This window comes from Stigmatopora argus, chromosome 21 (genome assembly GCF_051989625.1).
Source record: "Stigmatopora argus isolate UIUO_Sarg chromosome 21, RoL_Sarg_1.0, whole genome shotgun sequence".
Taxonomy (NCBI): domain Eukaryota; kingdom Metazoa; phylum Chordata; class Actinopteri; order Syngnathiformes; family Syngnathidae; genus Stigmatopora; species Stigmatopora argus.
Genome location: NC_135407.1, coordinates 8,556,004 through 8,577,014, shown reverse-complemented (window position 1 = coordinate 8,577,014; position 21,011 = coordinate 8,556,004). Strand labels below are relative to the sequence as shown.

At 38.3% G+C, this 21,011-nt stretch overlaps 1 protein-coding gene across 3 annotated transcripts in view; it reads left to right on the top strand.

The window, feature by feature from the left end:
• rbms3 (RNA binding motif, single stranded interacting protein) overlaps positions 1-21,011 on the top strand; it is a 248,683-nt gene that overhangs the window by 59,000 nt on the left and 168,672 nt on the right. For all 3 annotated transcript variants that reach the window (XM_077590895.1, XM_077590894.1, XM_077590893.1), the window contains exon 3: positions 11,347-11,405. In XM_077590895.1, the coding sequence (XP_077447021.1) occupies positions 11,347-11,405 (59 nt within the window). The remainder of the gene's footprint in view (positions 1-11,346; positions 11,406-21,011) is intronic.

The following is a 21,011-nucleotide window of genomic DNA, read 5'->3' as shown; positions in this document are numbered from 1 at the left end:
GTATCATATCGTTAGTGATTTTTCTATCAGAGAACCCTTATAGAAAAACCTATTGTTGTTTCCTTCACAAAATGTAATTAAGTTCTCTCAAAACCATTTTGATAAAACTAAAATGCAATTACCAACCAACAAAAGGTCATGCACAATCCCGAAATTCAAAAGGTCATGTTCACTGTGAAGGCACAATTACACCGTGACCAACTTTTTGTTGCGAATTTTAGAGGCTCCACAAAAGTCCTCTAACGGTTTTGCAAAATGTTCCTGATAGAGAAAGTACACCAGCCCCCCTGCACAAAGCCCACTAACGCTTAATAATGCCTAGATTGGACCACCTCCCAGAGGAATCACAGACCAAGACCTCATCAAGCTCAAACACACACTCAAAGTGGTTTGTCTCTATGAAATTTTTGTTTGTTCACATACAGACATAAAAGTCGACAAACACTCAAGAAGCCTTGTTCATGTTTTTAGCATGGAGGAAGGGCTTGAGTGGGAAGGCCTACAGATTGTGAAATACAGGCTTCAAAATGGCTTGGTTATATTTCCAGAATTTTTTTTTAGTACTGATTCCAAAAATTCTTTTGAGATGGGAACATGTTCAGTGTTCACAGTAACACAGTATTTTTTTCATACTGACCAATACACACAAAGAAGTTGAAAGCAAGCATATTACTTACTATCATATCGTTAAGAGATACCGGTAAATGTCTCTCATCTCGTCTCATTTTCTGAACCGCTTTATCCTCACTAGGGTCGTGGGGAGGGGGGCTGGAACCTATCCCAGCTGACTTCGGGCCAGAGGCGGCGGACACACTGAATTGGTGGCCAGCCAATTGCAGGGTACAAGTAGACAAACAACCATCCATGCACACCTAGGGACATTTTACAATTTTCAGCCTCCCATGCATGTCTTTGGAATGTGGGAGGAAACCGGAGTACCCGGAGAAAACCCACGCAGGCCCAGGGAGAACATGCAAACTCCACACAGGTGGACCGACCTGGATTTGAACCAAGGACCCCATAGCTGTGAGGCCGACGCGCTAACCACTTGGGCCGCCGGGTTGTCACCAAATATTATTCATTTAATTATTTATTATTAATTGAATAATGTCTGTCCTAATAATTTTGCTTGTTTGAAAAGGTAATATTTCCTGGGTTGTTTAACACATTTGATGAACATATAAACCACAAAACCTTCTACTCTATGTGACGTCTTTAGTATTCGTTATCACATGCACCAGTGCTCAAGTGTAGCAGTGGGTAGGTGTGTGAGTGTATCTGTTGTCACAAAATGGTTGTGCTTGTAAGCAGTGTTTTTTCTTTGTGTCTATTGTCTCCATTATCAGAGATCTTGCAGATGTACATTTTGTATACATAAACATACTTTGAGCAACGTTTTTCACATGTAGGGAAATTCTAGGTTCCTTCAAAAGACTTCACTTTCAAGCGTGCACCTGTTGTAGCACCTACTATTTTACAAATCATTCAAAATAATTATATATGTGCATTATTTACTGTGTGACTGTGTAGGTGTGAGTGCTTTTAGCTTTTATTAATACTTAAAATATATTGTCAAAAGCCATCAGGAATGTTAGCGTGTTGCCATTTAATTGATACTTCCCCCTCCTTGACTGTCAGGGATCTGCCTAACTACCCTCCAGTGGACCCATCATCTGCTCCAACATCTTTCCTTTTTGCAAACCCCATGGTTCTCGCTCTGTTTTCTTTAAATGTACCCTTAAGGTTGCTCAAGGTCTGCTGTGCCAATAAAATTCAATGCCACTGAAACTAATTAGCCATGGAGTGTTCTAGTGGCAAGCGGATTGTAGGATTCGACTAAAGGTCAGTATCTGCAGTCAGTAGCACTCCTTCTAACAGCCAACATATCCAGATCAGCTCCACAATGTTAAACATTAGTGCTGACTAAAATTGGCACTGGGGTTTTCGGATATTAAAAACTTTCTATTAGCTGGCTAAGCTGTTTTTTTCTCTTATCAGTGTCACGGGCTTGTCTGCCATTCCCAAAATGTGTGTTCTTGTGTGTGTACGAGAGAGACAGCATGAAACCAAGTTGTTGCATCACACACAGAAAAGAGGACCCTGCCATTCTGGTTGCCGCTATCTCAAAGGCAGGCATACCACTATTTAACTGATGCATTCTTGACAGCGGGCCATGCTCCCAAAGGCTTTGAAAGATGCCAAGAAAAGCATTTAAAACTGTGGTTGGACACCCTCTGCTCTGTACTGTAAATTTTCACTGCCACATTCTTGGCACATTTTCATTAAAACCCTAAAGTTCACTTTTTTTCCTGGAAGAAAGGACCTTTCAATTTCTAAATTATGTATTAGAACAACCAAATATAATTAAAGTGTGTTGTTTAGTTACCACAAGCACAGTATTACGCTTTCATCCTTTCTTCAAACACAGCATATTGAAGAAAGTCATGATGGAATAGTTCCCCCTGCCACAGAATCATAATTAAGTACAAAGAGATTTGACAAGAAAACTGTAGTTGTTCAAACTTTTTATAATTTACAAGAAATATGCACCAAGAAATAAATTATATCTGTTCGGAAGGTCTTCCGAAGCTAAATTTGTTGGCTGTTGGCTTATCTTTACAACTACTGCTTTCTCACAATAGAGGTTGAATGACTGATTAAGTGGATTGGGTGTGTGCGTAGTGTTTATTTTTTTAAAGGACGGGTTTGAGATTCTTCATAGCCAAGAGGCAGATATATTGGTTTTGGGACAAGCCAAAGGAATAGAAAGTGGATTTTTGGGGTGTACAGCCAAATACCAAGAGGCCCTCATAGTTGCCTGGCTATGATTGAACAAGGAGGTACAGAACAATCACTTCTGTGAGAGAAATTCCTTGGCCTGAACTGGCCAGGGTGAGGCACAAGGCCAAACCAAAGCTCAACATTAGTCCTATCCAAACCAATGATGTCTTATGCCAAAATGTACAACTCAGCCTGCAAAACCTAAAACTCTGCGAGGTAAAGCAGACTTTACAAGCCATTAAAACCTCCGGTGATTAAAGGGACTTTTTTTTTCTTGTTTGCAGTCCAGGATGAGGAATCTAATCACGGTTTTAATCAGATCGTTGGACTAAAGGTTGAATGTTATTGCGGCCGTTCTCTTGTTTTGTTTTAACAAATAGAACTAGTATTTTGACGTAGTCTTCCTTCAAACAACACTAATTACTTCTCATTTAGCTTTTTCCACCTATCATTTTGCTCTGTTCCAATGTCTGATCCAGAGTTATATTTTAAATCACTACAACGTTCCACACCCTGGCAGCACTTTATCAAAAAGACTAGATGAGCCAAATCAAGTTCTAATCATTAGCAAGGCCCCCAAAATATTCTCCCCAGAGTTTGTTGGCGAAATGATACTTGGACACCAAATTTATGTGGTATGCTAAGTAGAAAAGTAAGGGGTGACCCTGAGACCACCTGTTTTTGGGAGCTGAGGCCTGCATACTCAACAGCTTGAGATTATTCTTAATGACTCTCCAAGGTCCAATGTTGACACTTCCTGCCCGGTAATCAGAGATACCCCGTGTGGGTTCTGTTTAAAAACAAATTGACAGAGGTGAGATCTGTGTGCAAAATCGTTCTGGAGCAGATTTGAAGATTAAGACGGGACCACACACATGTATTTTATACATACATACACACACGCACATCTGCTTCTTGAATCTGAGGAATCTTGGCTCTCATTTATCATGTTACCCTAAGCTTGCATGTGTTTCCTTCCAACTATTATTCAAATTTTGTCGTGTTGGGTTGATTCAAGGTTCTAAATTGAAGTTGTGTGAATGGTCCTTTTTCAATAAGTTGGTGATCAGACAAAAAGCATGTGAAATTTGATATACTATAATATATAATAACTCTCCCACAGCATTTAGAGAGAAATGTAGGATAGTTTAACATCATCAGGAAAATATCAGATACATTTATTCTAAAATGTCCTTTTAGATCAGATGTTAATTGTGTTTAAGATTCACTAGTTAGATATAAGGTTCTCTCTTGTGTATGCAAAAGTAGAATAAAATGTCTCATATGTACATATGATTTTAATTCACAGTATGCGTCAGTTTGAAAAGGATTTTGCAATAAACATGAGTTTGTTAAGTGCAAAATGTATTTACTAGCTTGTTGTTGTGCAAATATACCATAGATAGCCACAAAAATGTGCAGATTGTGCCATGCTGAGCAGAAGCATCTGTTCTCTTTGGATCCTGAACCAATATAATGTGTAAAGTGCTTAATTTTCTCACAACTGCCATTTTTTCACTCTTGCACTCTCTTTCTTTGTCACTTGCTTCCCTACTTACTTGTATTCCCACCTTCCCTCTCACCTTCATTATCTTATCCTACTTTCTTCGATATTTATCTTCGCCAACCTTCAACCACCTCTTTTTTTGGACGTCTACAGTTGATTTAAGTCTAAATGAGCAAAATACATTATTTGACTTTTCCTTGGGTTGATTTGGAATATATTCACTGATCATGTGGTTGCATATTCAACTGACTTCAGACCCAGCGATTATGTGAATATGAATGCTTATCTATATTCTTTAGGTATACAGTATTTCCATTCGACTTTTGTTGCAAACACACTTTTTAGACAGCACCTTGCTGACAAAGTTGAACCCTCCATGCTTATCCGTCATCCTAACTACATCTACATTTGATACTTTCAACCATTTCCTCTTACTTGACTATTGCTTAACTTGATAGACATCTTTGTTATAGTCTTAAACTACTTTCATGAAACTCCATATCCTTTGCTATACTGATGACTCAGACGTATTTCTCTGCGAAACCCAGTAACTCAAACCAGCTGACCTCAAATCATGAGTAAAACTGTTACCAAGGAGTGAATCACCCTCTTCACAAGAAAATTTCAGTAAGAAGATCATTCTTGCTCTTCCATGACCCCATAACCGGTTGATTAATCATAAAGGCCTAATGAACATCCAAATTTTCCTTGATTCTTATTTCACTAGATGACCTCTGAATTTTGGCCTTTAGATTTTTCCTTTTTAGAATCCCTGTTCTTCACTCAAACTTCCACAATCTAGAGCAAGGGTGTCAGACTCAGGTTGGTTCGCGGGCTGCATTAACGTCAACTCCATTTCATGTGGGCCGGACCATTTTAGATATAATATTTAGATTTTTTTTATAGATGGATTGAAAGAACTGGATCAAAAGCACTGAATATTCCGTTTTTTATAGATCTAAAACATTGTTTATTTTAGCGTTTTTATATATTTTTAGATTTTACAAAATAATTTTTGAACTAAAAACACAGAAAAAAATGATTAAAAAATTACAATTATTCATTTAAAAGGGGAAAAATCAGGAAATTTAATATACATCTATACTCTTCATTTTAATTTGATCCTAAAACAGAAAGTCAGCACGCATGATTTACTTTCCCGGGCCACACACAATGATGCTGCGGGCCAGATTTGGCCCCCGGTCCGCCACTTTGACACATGTGATCTAGAGTATAAGTCAATATACTGGACTGTTTAAACAACACCAACAAACTCATAATCATCCTTGTCTATTTGATGTCTTAATTTTACACTTATTTGCCAGTTCATCACTTTTGTAATTAGATGATGTAAAGACTTACTTACTGTGCTTCCCACGACCCTAAAAATATGAGCGGAATAGAAAATATATATTAGATTTCTCTAATTGTTTTCATTTGACTTGACCTATCGACTTGACTGAGCTGTAAAAGACGGTTGATTTCCCCCCCCACCATTTTCTAATTTAACGCTATAAATAAAGGACCAAACATTCAGTTGTAGTTAAAAGCTTTTTACATTCATTTTTATTCTTTTACTATTCTATTCTTCTGCAGACACTGCTGTGCCTTTGCATTTTTTTTCTTCCTTTTCCCAGATTGAGTAGCATACAGAGGTGCTTCCCATAACAATGGGCGTGTTGATTGAGAGGACATCTTCACCTCAATTCTCTTGTCTGTCTTCATTTTTAGAATTTTGTAAGTGAGGGATGACTAGGAAAAGGAAAACCACCAAGCTCCAGCTATATTTTCCAAACATTTTTGGCCCATGTGAAAATGAGATTGGGGAATTATTGAACTCCACACAAAAATGTGTTTATCTTATCCTTCAAATACAAAAAAATATTCCATCATGCACAACGTGCTGAAAGGACAGGTTTATTTATTTAGCCATCTTACCTGGTTGTCCCAGCAACAAGCACACAAGACAAGGATTTTTTTTCCCTCGGCGATTAATAACATAGTGTCACACCACAACAGCCCTTGTTCATGTCTAAATATGCTGATTAAGCTGTTTACAAGTATAATAACCAGATATATTTTGAAAAAAAAATTGAAAGTCCATTATAGTACAGGATATTAAGTGCAAGAATGCAATTAATGTGTTAATAGTGTTCAATAGCATTCCTGCAATTAAATTCACAAATTCAGTACCTAAAAAAAAAAAGGATCCAACCGTGTTTTCATATTGGTACATAATATTGCATTCTGTACAATATATTTCTTGACTTGAATATCAAACGTTTTATTTTATTTTCTTTTATGGTAGGAATACCCATAACTCATTTTATTTCCTTACATTGTTTATTTTTTGTTTACCTCTTTAAATGTAGAGTTGAAATACATTACAAAAACACCAATAGTTTAGTTGTCAGATTTAAGCTTATGTTTTCTTGATGTTGTTTAGAGAGGCATAGCAGTGCTATCATTTTTATTCATAAACATTAAAAAAATAGCAGTAAGATCTCATGCTGGATTATGTAAAGGAATAAATAACATCTCCAAGGCCATGCGTACTACACTCAGGACTGTTCTCATGACATCAACTCCATAGTAGAATAGCGAACATCTGTTCCAATCCCTGCCAGGTGTCCAACAGTCCACTTTGTCTGTATAACATTATGTCCAGCTGCCTCTTTTTGTACTTGAAACTTTATTTTTGATCACTCCTCTTGTCCTTGTTGTTTCTAAAATCTGTAATGCCAGTTTTAATAAGATTTATTTTCCCCCCAAATTCAGTTAAGTATTTTCTCAGAGCCACACATTTATCCCAGGATTAAATCTAATGAAGTTGTCTACTAATGATCGCAACAATTGAGTAATTAATGGCTTGCAAGTTTCCATCATAGCTTTCATTTAATGAGATCCAGTCTATATAAAAAGGGTGGAAAAGATTTAACATTTCTCTTAAGATTTTGCAGGGGTTTTGGAGGGTTTGTGCTAACATGAAAATTAAGATGCACTGGTTTTAACACTGGAGTGCAGCCAGGTTGCCTATGAAATTATAGCTTATGATGAAAATGTCTCCTTTATTTTATTGCTAGATTGTGAAATATGATATACAGCAAGATCTTTTCCTCAATATATTTCTAAAATAGGGGGAACCTTATGAGAGTGGAATGGATTACGTATTGGAATTGTGAAAAAATGCAGACAAAAAAGGCTGATATTAAACTGTGCAAATGCAACAGTTTCTAAAGTATGTTTGCTCAATGATGGTTTGGTTACAATTATTAAGAGAAAAAGTCTCCAACTGATGTTTTTTCTTGATTGTGTCAAAACATTTCAATGTGTCTATGTGCCTGATTCAATCTTAGAGGGCATTCTGTAGGATCTTAAGTTTGTAGTCATTCATTCATTTTCCATTCTGCTTATCTGCTGAAGCACCTGAGGTTGCTCACAGTGGTCCTCAATGTGCTCACGGAGGTTGTCTGTATGCCGAGACATGAAAAATTAGAGGGAATATTGTTTGGAACTACCTCGAGAAAGCCCACACAGGCATGTGGGAACATGCAAACTCCAGATAGGAAGGTCAGAACACACCAGGGATTAAACCCTCAATGTCACAACTGTGAGGCGGATGTGTTAACCGCTTGCCGACCGTGCCGCCATATGTTTTGTAGTATAAATTATTGTAAGGCACTACTAACATGTGCATTAATACATATTAAGACAGAAAAAATGAGGTCTAATTTTCCACTTTTGGTTGTCGTTCAATGTAATGTATGTAATTCCTTTATCACTCCTCTCAATTTGGACATAATAGCTGCCTTTCATATAACGTGACACTGCTCTCCGGAAAACCTAAGCATGCTAAATGCAGGTTCTATTTAAAAAAAACATTCACACAGCTTTCAAACAAACACCATGTTTGACGTCGACCAGAATGCGCCATCTTTGCATTGTAAGGATCAGCATGGGATTGCCCGGCGACAAAAGGAGAGAAATGAGGGATATGGAGCAGGAAGAAGCAATGCTCGATGTTAGCGAGATAATAAGAAAACGACAGAGAGCAGTAGAAGTAGCAGATAGGAGGAGATGGATGAGAAGAGGGAGGGCTGAGGGCCAGCAGAGTCAGAGATAAGAGGCTGTGAGAGTGATTGAAATAGGATTAGCCAAGACAGGCCCTGCATCCCGGCCACAGCATCACAGTGTTAAACCTGGGCTTCACAGGGACTGCCTCTGTCACATCAAAGCTTCCCTCAGGCTTGCCCGCCACTGAGGCCAAGGCGTCTCCAGCAGGGTTGTCTACAGCTGCACACTACCACTCCCATGCACATCACGGTTTTACCTGTGCATCTCTATTATGGACAGGAAGCTGCTGCCTACTTCCACTTGCCTCTTTCATCTCACAACCATGCTCTTCTTGGACATATTTGGACCAAATGGATAGGCCATCTCTTAAAATTCAGTAGGGCAAGTATGAACGAAGTGGCACTTGCAAAGATGCATTTTTCTTTCCCCAAAAGAATAACAGCCATATTCTTATACAGAGACGGTTGACAATACAGTAGTTAAGGATGGAATTATTCATACACTAGCCAACCTTGGATTTAAAGTGTCATTTGTTTGATGCATTTATTCAGAGTAGAAATGACACAAAGAAGAATAAGTTGTGCCAATAAATAATAAAAAATGTATATTATACACTTTAAAAATGTATGTTATCCATCCATCATTTTTTTTGCTGCTTATTCTCACTATTTACTATGCTAGAGCCTACCCCAGCAGACTGTCAAATTCACAAACAATTTACAATATCCTCTTGCAAAATTTAAATAGTTTTATTTTTTTTAAATGGTCTCAAACTGAAGGCCTCGTGATCAGATCTTCCCTGCTACATCATTTTGTGTCCCTCATGAAACCAATTAATATTCATCAATATTATCTTTCCTAGCATAATATTTAGCTGTTTTACCACCCGCTTGGATTCTAACTCTACCAAAATGTAGTTGACAGATAAAATGCAGTTCTTGTAAATGTGCCAATACTTTTGTTCATATCTTCTCCTTACTTGAATTAATAATTTATACGCAGCTCTGTAACTACAGTAATTGCTATCCAATGTCAGCTTTACAATAAAGCACTAGACTAAAACCTGACCAAGGAAACATGTAGTACTCTGGATTTCCTGTTGTCAGAATAAAGATACAAATCCGGCCTGCTTATCTTCTGAAGAGTGACAATCCACTGATTGTCTCTGTCTGTCTTTTATGTATGTGCATGCGTGTGTATACTTATGCAGTATCTGAATTTGTAGGAACTGGTAGTTTTCTCTCTCGGAGCTCATCAGTTCAGAGACACCACCCACCCCACCGCAGCATGCAGTAAATAGAGTGCCCGCCACTCGTTGAGAAATGGCACAATTATCCCCCACTGTTGAAATATGGGCCGGGATGCACCACTGCTTCTTCCCCACACAAAGTGCGTGTGCGTGTGTGTGTGTGCTTGCATTTGTGTGCGGCAGTTTGTGGAGTCGTCATATTTTGGGGACATACAGTGGATCCGTTTGCAAAGTCAGGTGAAGATGATGGTATGGCGGGAAAAAAAGGATACTATTTTAAGTAAATTCAGCAAGTACGCTTAACATGTCTATATTAAGTGTAGGCTCTGTTAAGACAAATACACACAACATTTCCAAAAGTAGGTTTTCACTATCTTTAACTTTGACTATTCATCAGAAAATAATCATTTTTTTTCTTAGCTTAGACAACACAAAGAAAGGCTGAACTGTGACACAAAGTCTTGTTATCTATATATCACGATGTTTTAGCTTAAAGTCAAATTTTGCGATAACGAGGTACCACAACTTGCATCACATCTAATGTCAAGTGACTTATTTTCCAGTTTCAGTTGGAAAATCCTTACCCCTCAAATTCCCAATTGAATGCTTGGGGTGTGAAAAGTAATTAATTGATATAAAGTGTTCAAACATGGAAAATGAAACAATAACCTCATTTGTCAAGCGTCATTTTTTTTTTTTAAATGGCAAGCATGTCTGTAACAAGATCACAAAAGCTCAAAGTCAGGGTTTACCATGGGATGACATTTAGTGGACACAAATGGGGTCTGGCCAAGTTACCACAGGCAAATGACAGGCACATAGCATTTCACTTCCACACTGTTTGTAGACAATTTTCAACATGAACTCACAAGAACCCAAACATTGCTCTTTTGGAGAAAACTAGCTCTTCTGACTCACTTTTGTACTGCTATTTCTGCTTGGCTGCTTGACTCTGCAAGATGGATGACACTGGCTGCCAAAAGCATTTTTAATACAATGAGCAGGCAAGTGTACTTCGGGCCGGGTGAATGCCACGCCCCATCTTCAACGATGTTTGCAAACATGATATTTCTGCCTTCACAATTAACCTGAGCGCAAGGTAAAATCTTGCATTTCAAAGGCCATCTTGATGAGAAGTTATATTACAACTCACTGCAAGCGAATTACACGCAATTTCAAGCTGACAAAAACATTTTTAACTACATGGTCTGCACAGTATTTGACCTATTACAACATGTTCAGTGACTCTCAGAAATGTCACCAAGCAGCTTGTGCATTTGAAGTCATCCATACTTGAACCTATTAACCTCAAATGACTTTTCTCAGTGGCCTTTAATATTAGTGCTGCTTTTGAAATTCTATGAAGCAAATAAATCACCCTAACCACGATCACAGTCAGAAGAATAGTCTATTATCCAGCTTTTTCAATGACTAGCATGTGCTATAGGTCGAACACCTTTATTGTGAAGTCATAACCACATAAGGTCAGTGATTTGCGTTCCTGTTCAACAGTAAAAAAATAAAAATACACATCTGTGTCTGCTCTGTGTTTGGTGGTTTAAATCCAGGCTTTCAGATTTGTTTGTGCCATTAATTTTTTTTACAAATAGCTATCAAAACCATACCCAGCCCATCTTGGCAGAGTTGGTTTCTACTACTGCATTATTCTACATAACCATAAACTGTTGTATTTTGGTCTTTTTCCCTCAATGTAATTACTTCTCTGTCTCCACAGGTATGGAAAGATAGTCTCAACAAAGGCCATTCTGGATAAAAATACCAACCAGTGCAAAGGTAGGTAATTTGGCCTTGTGTACCCTCATTTAACACAGAAAATATCACAACCATTTCCATTACCTCTCCTCCTGTGGTCAGGGTTTTCCCTTGTGACACCTATTCTCATGTGATTTCTCTTTGGACTATTTCACCGTGAGTGCCAGCTCATTTAATGATGCGTAGATACAATGTCCACACTAATTGTTTCTAGACCAGACAGTCTACACACTGACAGGTCGAAACATAGTCGAGATACACAGCAAACAAATTAATCTGGATTAGAAAATAATTTAATGATTTATTGTCACGCGCATGTTTTCCTTCAGTTCAGTTTCTGTGTGATATATTGATTCTACATAGATATTTTACTTTGGTCATAAATCTTATTTGATTGGCTTTAATACTTTTTGAAGTGAGTGAATGTAGGGTACACGGTCGATTGGTCGCCGGTCTTTTGGTCGCCCGGAAGGTTATTGATAATTACCATTTAAATCGTTGCTCAAATTCCCTAAATACAAACTGCGAATTATTATTTAGTCATACTTAATGCCCTAGTAATTATTAGGCTAAAGAAAAGCTCCAAATTTCCCGGACTTTTATTGGTTTTTGTTGGAGAACTTCTTAAGACTCTGACTGACGTAGCTTCTTAAAGGGACAACGCATGTACATACAAACTCTTATACACTCACACGTCGGCTCAGTGAAACTGCTCATGGCCATTGTTGGCTTTTATTGATGTGTAGACAATGTTGTTTTACCTTGTTTTGTCGCCGGTCTATTGGTCGCCGGTCTTTTGCTCGCCCGTTGTCGCGGTCCGGGCGACCAAAAGACCGGCGACCAAAAGACCGGCGACCAAAAGACTGGCGACCAATCGACCGCACACAGAATGTAGCAATACGGGAAGACTTGGAGAATTAAAATGAACTTTGAAGGTGGATTGCAAAAGTTAAAGGAGGGGTGAAGTATACTTACTGCTAGGCTGAGGTAATAACTTGGACTTGATCACAGGTTATCCAACCCCATTTAAAGCTGTTTTACTCCTCTTCACTTTGGATTGCTTCGCTAACCATGAACCCCCCAGAATGTAGTTTTGCTGAAATGACAAGAGACAAAGATTTAAGCACATTTTGATATTGAAAAGGATGGATTTTGCCTGTTGAGAGAAGATGGTGGACAGAGGTGACATATGCAAAGCCAGTTTGAGGGCTGTGTAACCTTGAAAAGAGAAATGGAAAGGGAGTTGAACAGAAATGAAATTCAAAAGTGCACACCTCTGAAATTTTGTTTTAATAGTTTGGAATTAAACCAATGGTTTGTAGATTACCTGCAAATAATGCATACATTGCCTACTGTAAGGGGAAAAAAGCAAACTCCACAGTATTTTGGCAATTGGGTGGCAAGCAATTCAGGATGTATGTATCTCACCTATTGCTCCTAGTATACAGTTGGGAAAGACTCCAGCACCCTTAAAAGAGGATAAGCGGAACGAAAGATGTCTGAATTATTTCTGTTCTTGGTGTCTACTTTTTATAGCATAAATTTCGACCTAAATTACGATTAAGAGTCCATTGACACTATTATTCCTCCTTTTTCATGGTCCGTCTTATACTCCAGACTTCATAGCATTTTACATTACAAAAATATGGTATTGTAATAGAATATATGTTCTAAATAATGTATTACCCAATGAAGAGCAGTGTGAAACCCTGCCTTTTATTCACCATTTCAACCTGAGCACTGCCTAAAAAGCATGGGCATAAAGATGCCACTGACTGAAATGCATTTAAGAAAACTGTAGGTGTAGTTTTTATTTCTTTTAATCTTCTCACTTCACCTAAATTTGTATTTTACTCGATTTTACTCTACTAACATTTGCATGTCAATTTAGAAAAAGAAAAACTACATGATGGACAAGCTTGTTAATGTTGTCCAAGTACCAACAGATCCACCCTTGGACTTGCATGTTTTAACTCTAAAATGTGTTGGTGGTCAATCGAGAATAGGGTGGCATGATTTAAGAGTGGTTAGCACGTCCGTCTCACAGTTCTGAGATCGAGCGACCTAAGCCCGTTGGGTCCTGACCTTCAGCTGTGGGGTTTTCATGTTTTCTGTGTGAATTAATGAATAGATCAACAATACAATTTGAAAGCCAGATTATCATGTTTCTGCTTTCAGTTTTAAGCAGTAGCTGATGAGTGCAGTGTAGTGAAAAAATAAGAAAATAAGATGAAAAGCAGGAGGTTACTAACAGAACCGGACAAATAAAGAAACAAGCAAAGATGCATTAAAGCAACAACAAAATAACATTCTGGGATCCGCCTGCAGTTTTTCATCCTAACACAGGGTTTCATTGGAAGTAGAACACTGGCTTGGGCTGTTGTGCCACATTCCATGCCACCTAAGGTGAAAAAATATATAAATACTAACAAAAGCAGGCAGGCAGGGAACATAACTTGGATTCAAATGAAGTTAAATATTTGATTTGGCAAAACTAACTGTTCAGGGTTGGGTGATTCTATAGTTAATACATTTTTTTGTATATTTTAGATGAGCCAAAAAAATTGGGATGCCCAATTAAAATAGATAAATGTGAGTAGGAATTGATATTGAGTTGCTGGCAGGCATTTTTATTGCATTCATGGAGGATCAGCAGAAATTGATTTCAAAATAAGCTTGACTAAACCATTGACAATCAAGCAGGTACCCATACACAACTTCAGTCAAGCAGGGTTGTAATGGTTTGAGTTCAGTTTTTTTTTAATGTAATTTGTAATTGTTTTTACCACTAAAGTTAGTTTTAATCACCAAGCTTTTTGGATTCCGAGATATTTTCCTTTATATTTCAGTTCAATGCTTAAAACAAAATGTGTGGCTTATAGTCCAAACTCATTATGATTTTGTCATAATGGATACATTTTAATCTGTTTTTGTATTAATTTTAGTCATGTATTTTTTGAAAAAGAAAAGTCACAATGCCATACCATTTTATTTATATAAAAAACTGAAACAAAATTTGTAATAAACTTACATTTTTGGGGGAAAATATATTTACTTACTAATACTTGTAATATTCCACTAACCACAGGGTACTAACCTTCTTTTGCATGAATCATTCATAAAGATTAGATAGCTGAAAGGGATGAAAAGATGTATTGATTGAATTGTAGTTTATTTCAGTTGTACCTTATGCCCCTAATATTTTCAATGGATACCATGCATAACACAATTAGCCTTCTTGTTCCACTACATTTTGGAGCTTAAAAGCAGAGAAACTAATGATTTTTCATGCCCAACTCATTGACATGTACACTCATTGTTACCTGCCAATTTAGAGCTGTAAACAGGCACTTACAAACAGTGCTCAAGGTGTTGAAGGTAGCTTCTACAAAGCCCAATGTGAAGTACCACATCACAAAAGCTGCACATCAAAAACATGTAATAATACTCTTCTCCCACACATTCAAACAGATTGCACACAAACACACACACAGAAACACACAAATTGAGAGAAACGAATCATGCCCCTACACTGCCTGAGGTATACTGTGCTCTGGCAGGAGTACTGGCCATGTAAGAGATCTATCAATCTTCCTGCTAACATCACAGCTTGTCTACCTCTTCTAGGCTCTACTCCTCCATTACCCCATGTTTCTATGAACCTTTATTCCTTTCTTTTGACAGCATTGAGACACATTACAGTGCACGTACGCACACTGGCACCAAACGAGATTCGTTCAAGGGTCCATATCAAAGGTTTCAGCGTAGGGGGATAAGGTCACACAAGGTGGTGATGATCACCCTGAGAGCGAAACAAGAAACAACAATTTAGTTGTTGCAGCAAAATTTGAATTCATTTTTGTGCTCTTGCATGCTTTTGTTCTTCACGTTCCTACAAATGGACACAAAATGCATCACTCTATGCTAATTCATGATTACAGAAATCTTATGCCAAAGTGTTGGATCCAACTAGAGGTCAGAGAAACAATGATCCAAAATTCATATTACATCACCACTTGTAACATTTACACAGAGGATAGAAAAGGTGTGCACACCATTGTTCAAATGTCGTGTCTTTGATGTAAATTAGACTCCAGTAAATCATTTCGAAATTTTTCTAGCATTACTAAGTCATTTATAATGTGAAATTCAATTGAAGAATTGGCTACTATTGTATAAATGAACAACCGATTTGGAAAAATGATTTGTAACGCTGCCACAGGCAGCCCATAATTTGATTGTGCTCCACTATGGGCGGGAGTGGTTTCTGCCTCGGCCTCACAGTCCTGGGATCAAGGGTTTGATCCCAGCTCGGTCCTCACTGTGAGGAGTTTGCATGTTCTCCCCGAGCTTGCGTGGGTTTTTTCCTGATACATTGCTTTCCTCCCACAACCCATAAACTTGCAGGTTAGGCTGTTTGAACACTAAAGTGCTCCTAGGTATGAGTATGAGCGTGAATGGTTGTCCGCCTTCTTGTGCCCTGCGATTGGCTGGACAATGCCCCTGTTGCCTGGTGCACATACTAGTTAGCTGGGATAAGCTCCGGCAACCCCGTGATCCTCTTGAGGATAAATGGTTCAGAAAATGAATGACTATAGAAAAACTGAATGTTTAAAAGGGCAATGGACAGTTTATTTTGTGAGGTTAAACATATCAATTCTAATAACTAAGCTCAGACCCTTGCATTCACATTAAAAATAAAAATAAAAGTCCCGACCGTTTTTCAAATTAATTTATTTTGGGGTTGTTTTTAGGATTAATTCTTTTTGAAAACTCGAAATAATTTATTTTTTGGGATTGGCATTGTTTGAAGGAGAATTATTTGATTGTGCTCCGCAAAGGTTGGCCCGTTGGAAGAGTGCTTAGCTCGTCGACCTCATAGTTCTGGCGTCGAGGGTTCAATCCCAGGTGGGTCCTCAATGTGTGGAGTTTACATGTTTTCCCCGGGTGTGTGGGTTTCCTCACACACGGCTCGTTGAACGTCGTAAATTCCCCCTTGGTATGAGTGTGAATAGTTGTCTGTCTCCTTGTGACCTGTGATTGGCTAGCCACCAATTCAGGGTGTGCCACGCCTGGTACCCAGAGTTAGTGCCCGTAGTTAGCAAGGATAGGCTCTAGGACCACCCGCAACCTTTGTGAGGATAAGCAGTTTGGAAAATGAATGAATACATTCTCCACTACACTCTCTCGATGCCACCTTGTGTTTAATTCTACAACTTTATCATAGTAAACTATCAAGACAAAGGTCTTGGGACACATGTTATGATATTTTAAATCAATTATGGGTTTGGCCCCACCTGAATCTTAATTTTCCATTTCACAAGGACTTTTGGGGCAAATCTGTGCTTCCATCTTTGTGAGAATGCTTGAATGTAGGTGCTATTCTTTTCCATCTTCATTCTGCCCCAGTGTACATAGCAATGTCCCTCAAGGCATGGTTGGATTAACTTGAGAACCAGGAGCATGCCCCCAAACCTTTGGGATAAATTTGAGCAGAGATTTTGAGCCAGGTCTTATGGTCCATTATTGGGAATACTCCAAGTCTTATAATACTAAAGGTACTGTTGGAGGAATAGACCATTCTTTACATTTTCCCCCTGTCAGCATATTGAACAGGTCTGCTAGTAATTCTTTCTTTCCTAATTAATATCTGATGACCCATCCAATCTTTCTGTAAGAAACAAAGCATACATTTCGCCTGTGAAGCTGGATGATGACTGCAACTGATAGAAACAGGAACCCTTTGTATGAACTGCATATTTGCCATCCGTGGCCATAACCGCCTGGGAAAAAGGCTGCAGTGTTTGAAATAAAGCAGGACCGACCAAATGGATAGATTTTATTTTTCTTGCCAGGGTCTGGAGACTAAGGAAATGACCTCAACCCTTTAAAAGACCTCCACTTCTCTCTCTGCACTGGGAGATAAAGCCCCGAGAAAATTCAACGGTCTTACTGATGCTCCATGACATTGGTCCCTTGCACTGATTTGTGGTAAACAGATGTGATGTGGACCCTCTTGAGGCTCTTTTTACAGTACTCTGTTGATCATTTCTTTTCCTTCTTTTTCAGTCTGCAGGATGGATAATTTATTAACGGAAAAGACATTCATGCCAATCATTATTGCAAAAATACAATTTGTACTGCAAATATAATCAAAATATCAATTACAAATTGTTTTATATGTGATGCATTCTGTGGTGTTGGATTGATTGCAGATGTGTATTTTTTGCACTGCTGCACATTTTTATAATGCAGTTTAAATGTCTGTCAGATGCTTGACCACTATAGTCCAAAACATTACTTCCCCTTACCACAGACTCATATAATGGAGAAATATAGGCAATGGACATTCTATAAAAAGCAGATTTATAGCTGCATCAGTCCCCGAGTGGAGACTCTGAGCATAGGTCTATTGATGAATGAGGTGGATCTCCTATTCTGTGTGGGCATATTTGGAGGCAGGAGTGGTGGGGGAATGGCAAAGAAAGCTTTCTGCATGCGTTATTGGTTTCTCATTAGAAGGATGAGATATGAACATTTGTCTATGTTGTACACTATGCAGGTGCAATTACGGAATCACTTTGGTTGCTCTGCTGCTCTTTGGAAGTGAATTATGTGCACATAAGAGTCTTGTTTCAAGTTCTGACCAAAACTGACCTTTTCCCCCAGACTTTGAGAATAATGTCTTTACAGGGTAAGGGGAATACAGTGGTACCTCTACTTAAAAATGTCTCTCTATACCAGATATTTGGGTAACGAAAAGCCCCAATAGGAAAAATTTCGCTCTGAAATCCGAAAAACAATCCACGTTACGAAATGTCAAACGCTATCAAACATCCCCCAAAACTTAAATACACTTCATGCATCCAGTATTTATTTATTTGTTAATTGTGGTGTTAGAGTTGCTCTCTCACCGGCTTTGCCAATCTGCGTCTACTCCTGGTCTCAACATGGTATTGGTGACTTTTGATCTTGTGAAGTATTATAAATGAGAAACTATGGTTTTCTAAATGGCAGAGAAATGGTGGAATTATCAGAAAAAGGCAGTAAATTCTTGTGCGACTTACGTATTAATGACTAATTAGCAATAGCTCAGGGATAATCGCATTGATTTGAACAGATTCTGTATGCAAAACCTCAGGGGATAACACCCACAGTCTTAGTTAGCAACCTCTAATCACACAAACATACAATCTTCCTCTGCTCGCTCCCCCTTTTAATACTTCTTTGCCTTCTCACCCCCTTCTCACTTCTCCACTCTATAAAGTTGGCCTCCCACCAAGTCAGCAACTAATTTTCCAAGAAGTTTGTCGTAAATAGGAACAAATCAGGGCATTAGTTGCACATTCCTTTTTCCTCTGAAATGCACTGCTATTTTGTATGCTATATGAGTTGTTCTATATTTGCGGTCGTGTGTATTAAAGGTCATAGTGAGTTAACGCAGGAGTTCAAAATAGAACGCGGTTTTATCAAATGGTTTTCCTACAACTGATCCATAAAAATGTAGAGAACATTTGGTTTCTAATAAATGATCATTCAATAAAATTGGCTCGATACAAATGGCGCTCGTGTATTTAATAATCAATTGCTAACCTCTTGATGTTGCTTGTAGACAAATGTCTCTATGAAATAAATTATTCTGGACTTAATTGTAGTACAACACAAGCCATGACCTACAAGGACCCTGGCCTATATGCAACTCCTGACTAATGATCATATTGCTGGTTTGTTGAAATGATGAATCAAACCAGTGTTTAAGAAGAGGTTTATTGGTCAGGGTTCAATTTCTGAATCCAAGTTTATGCTTAATCAAATAGATGAGTGGTGGAGGCACTTTTTCTTTATACACATCTGAATGTTTGCTCTGTCTAGAGATTTTATCCATGTTCCCAAGGCCCTTGAATTCCATTGATCTGGCTTTGTTCAAATATTTAGCCTGCATCATCACCTCGCTGTGAGACTTTCGTGCTTGAAACCTCGTGTGATTACATTGTGTATTACAAACTTAGTGAGGATAATCTGACGACATCGTAAATGGCGGCATGAATTTTAAATTTATTTGCAGACAGGCCCTCTGTCAAGAACCTTTTTGCACATTTACTTTCAAATTCTTATTAATTTTGTAGACTTCGGTTAGCTCAAAGGTGTGTGATGCAGTTAAATTACTAGGTTCTTCTGCACAAAGCTCATTCAAGCATGTGAGCTGAATGTGGTTAGTACTGTATATAATCGTGAATCATTATACATTTTAAGTTGTGTTTACGTGTGTGGGTAGGTATGAAGAATCCAACATTTTTATAGGGTAAAATTTTCTGCTGTTACACATCATCAGGTACTAGGTTGAGTGTACTTTAGGATTAATTGATGATCAACGCATTAAATTAACTGCACTTACAAATGAATGATGAACGAATCTTTCATTTGCCTCTCCCAGGGATGTAATGTATTTGCTAGATGTAGAGCAAAAGAACTGCCAATGTAACAGAGAAAAAAATAGAAAATCCAGCAAAAATGAAAGGTTATCTACAAATTTCAAACTTCTAGTTGTAGGTTATTAGCTTACTTGTCTTGGTCAAATATGAATGTTTTTGTAAAGAAACAAAAACAGTTGATAATGCGCTTGTCTTTTTAATGGAGTTTTATTGACTTGTGCGATGTCCCAGTAAATTAAATGTTGGAGTCTGCTATTGTTTTTTGCATCAGTGTGTGTTGATAATACAAAAGGCTCAAGTAAATGCGAGAGCACAGTGAAGTCAGTCCAAATCTTTTATGAGGCAATGTTTTCCCCAACAACTTTGGTCAGTTCAAGTTTAGAGCGTACCATTTCATTTTCAGGTTGCATTTTACTCATGCTACTATAAACTGTTGTGCAGCTTGTGGGATTTATTGCAAACTGTTAAATATATTAAATCGATTTTTGTAGCGGCGGCCCGGTGGAGCGAGTGGTTGGTGCATTTGCCTCACAACTCTGGGGTCCTGGGTTCGAATCCAGGTCATGTCCACCTGTGTGGAGTTTGCATGGTCTCCCCGGGCCTGTGTGGGTTTCCTCCGGGTACTCCGGTTTCCTTCCACATTCAAAAAAAAACATGCATGGTAGGCTGATTGGGCACTTTAAAATTGCCCCCAGGTATGGGTGTGAGTGTGCATGGTTGTCCGTCTCCTTGTGCCCTGCGATTGGCTGGTCACCGATTCAGGGTGTCCCTCACCTGTGGCCCGAAGTCAGCTGGGATAGGCTCCAGCACCACCCGCAACCCTAATGAGGATAAAGTGGTTCAGAAAATGGGATGGGGATTTTTGTAGCCATGCTAAGTTGAGTCCCTGAAGGAAGACTGTTTTGCAATAAGAGCAATCAGTTTTGTGTCATTACAGATCTATGTGTCACGTATCTACTTTAGCACCCCTTATTTATGCTTTGATATTTCCGTATATTTCTGTTTGCGTATTCATTGTTTTGTCAATGTCTTTATTATACTGGCAAAAAAAATCTAAAGTGAAATCAAAATACTTAGCTATTTACATCTTCATTATAGGAACTTAAATGTGTCTGGTTTTTCATTATTATAGAAACCTATTTTTCCAAGAGAACACACTTTGTCAGAATTGTTCCCTACCCATGGCATTGTGCCC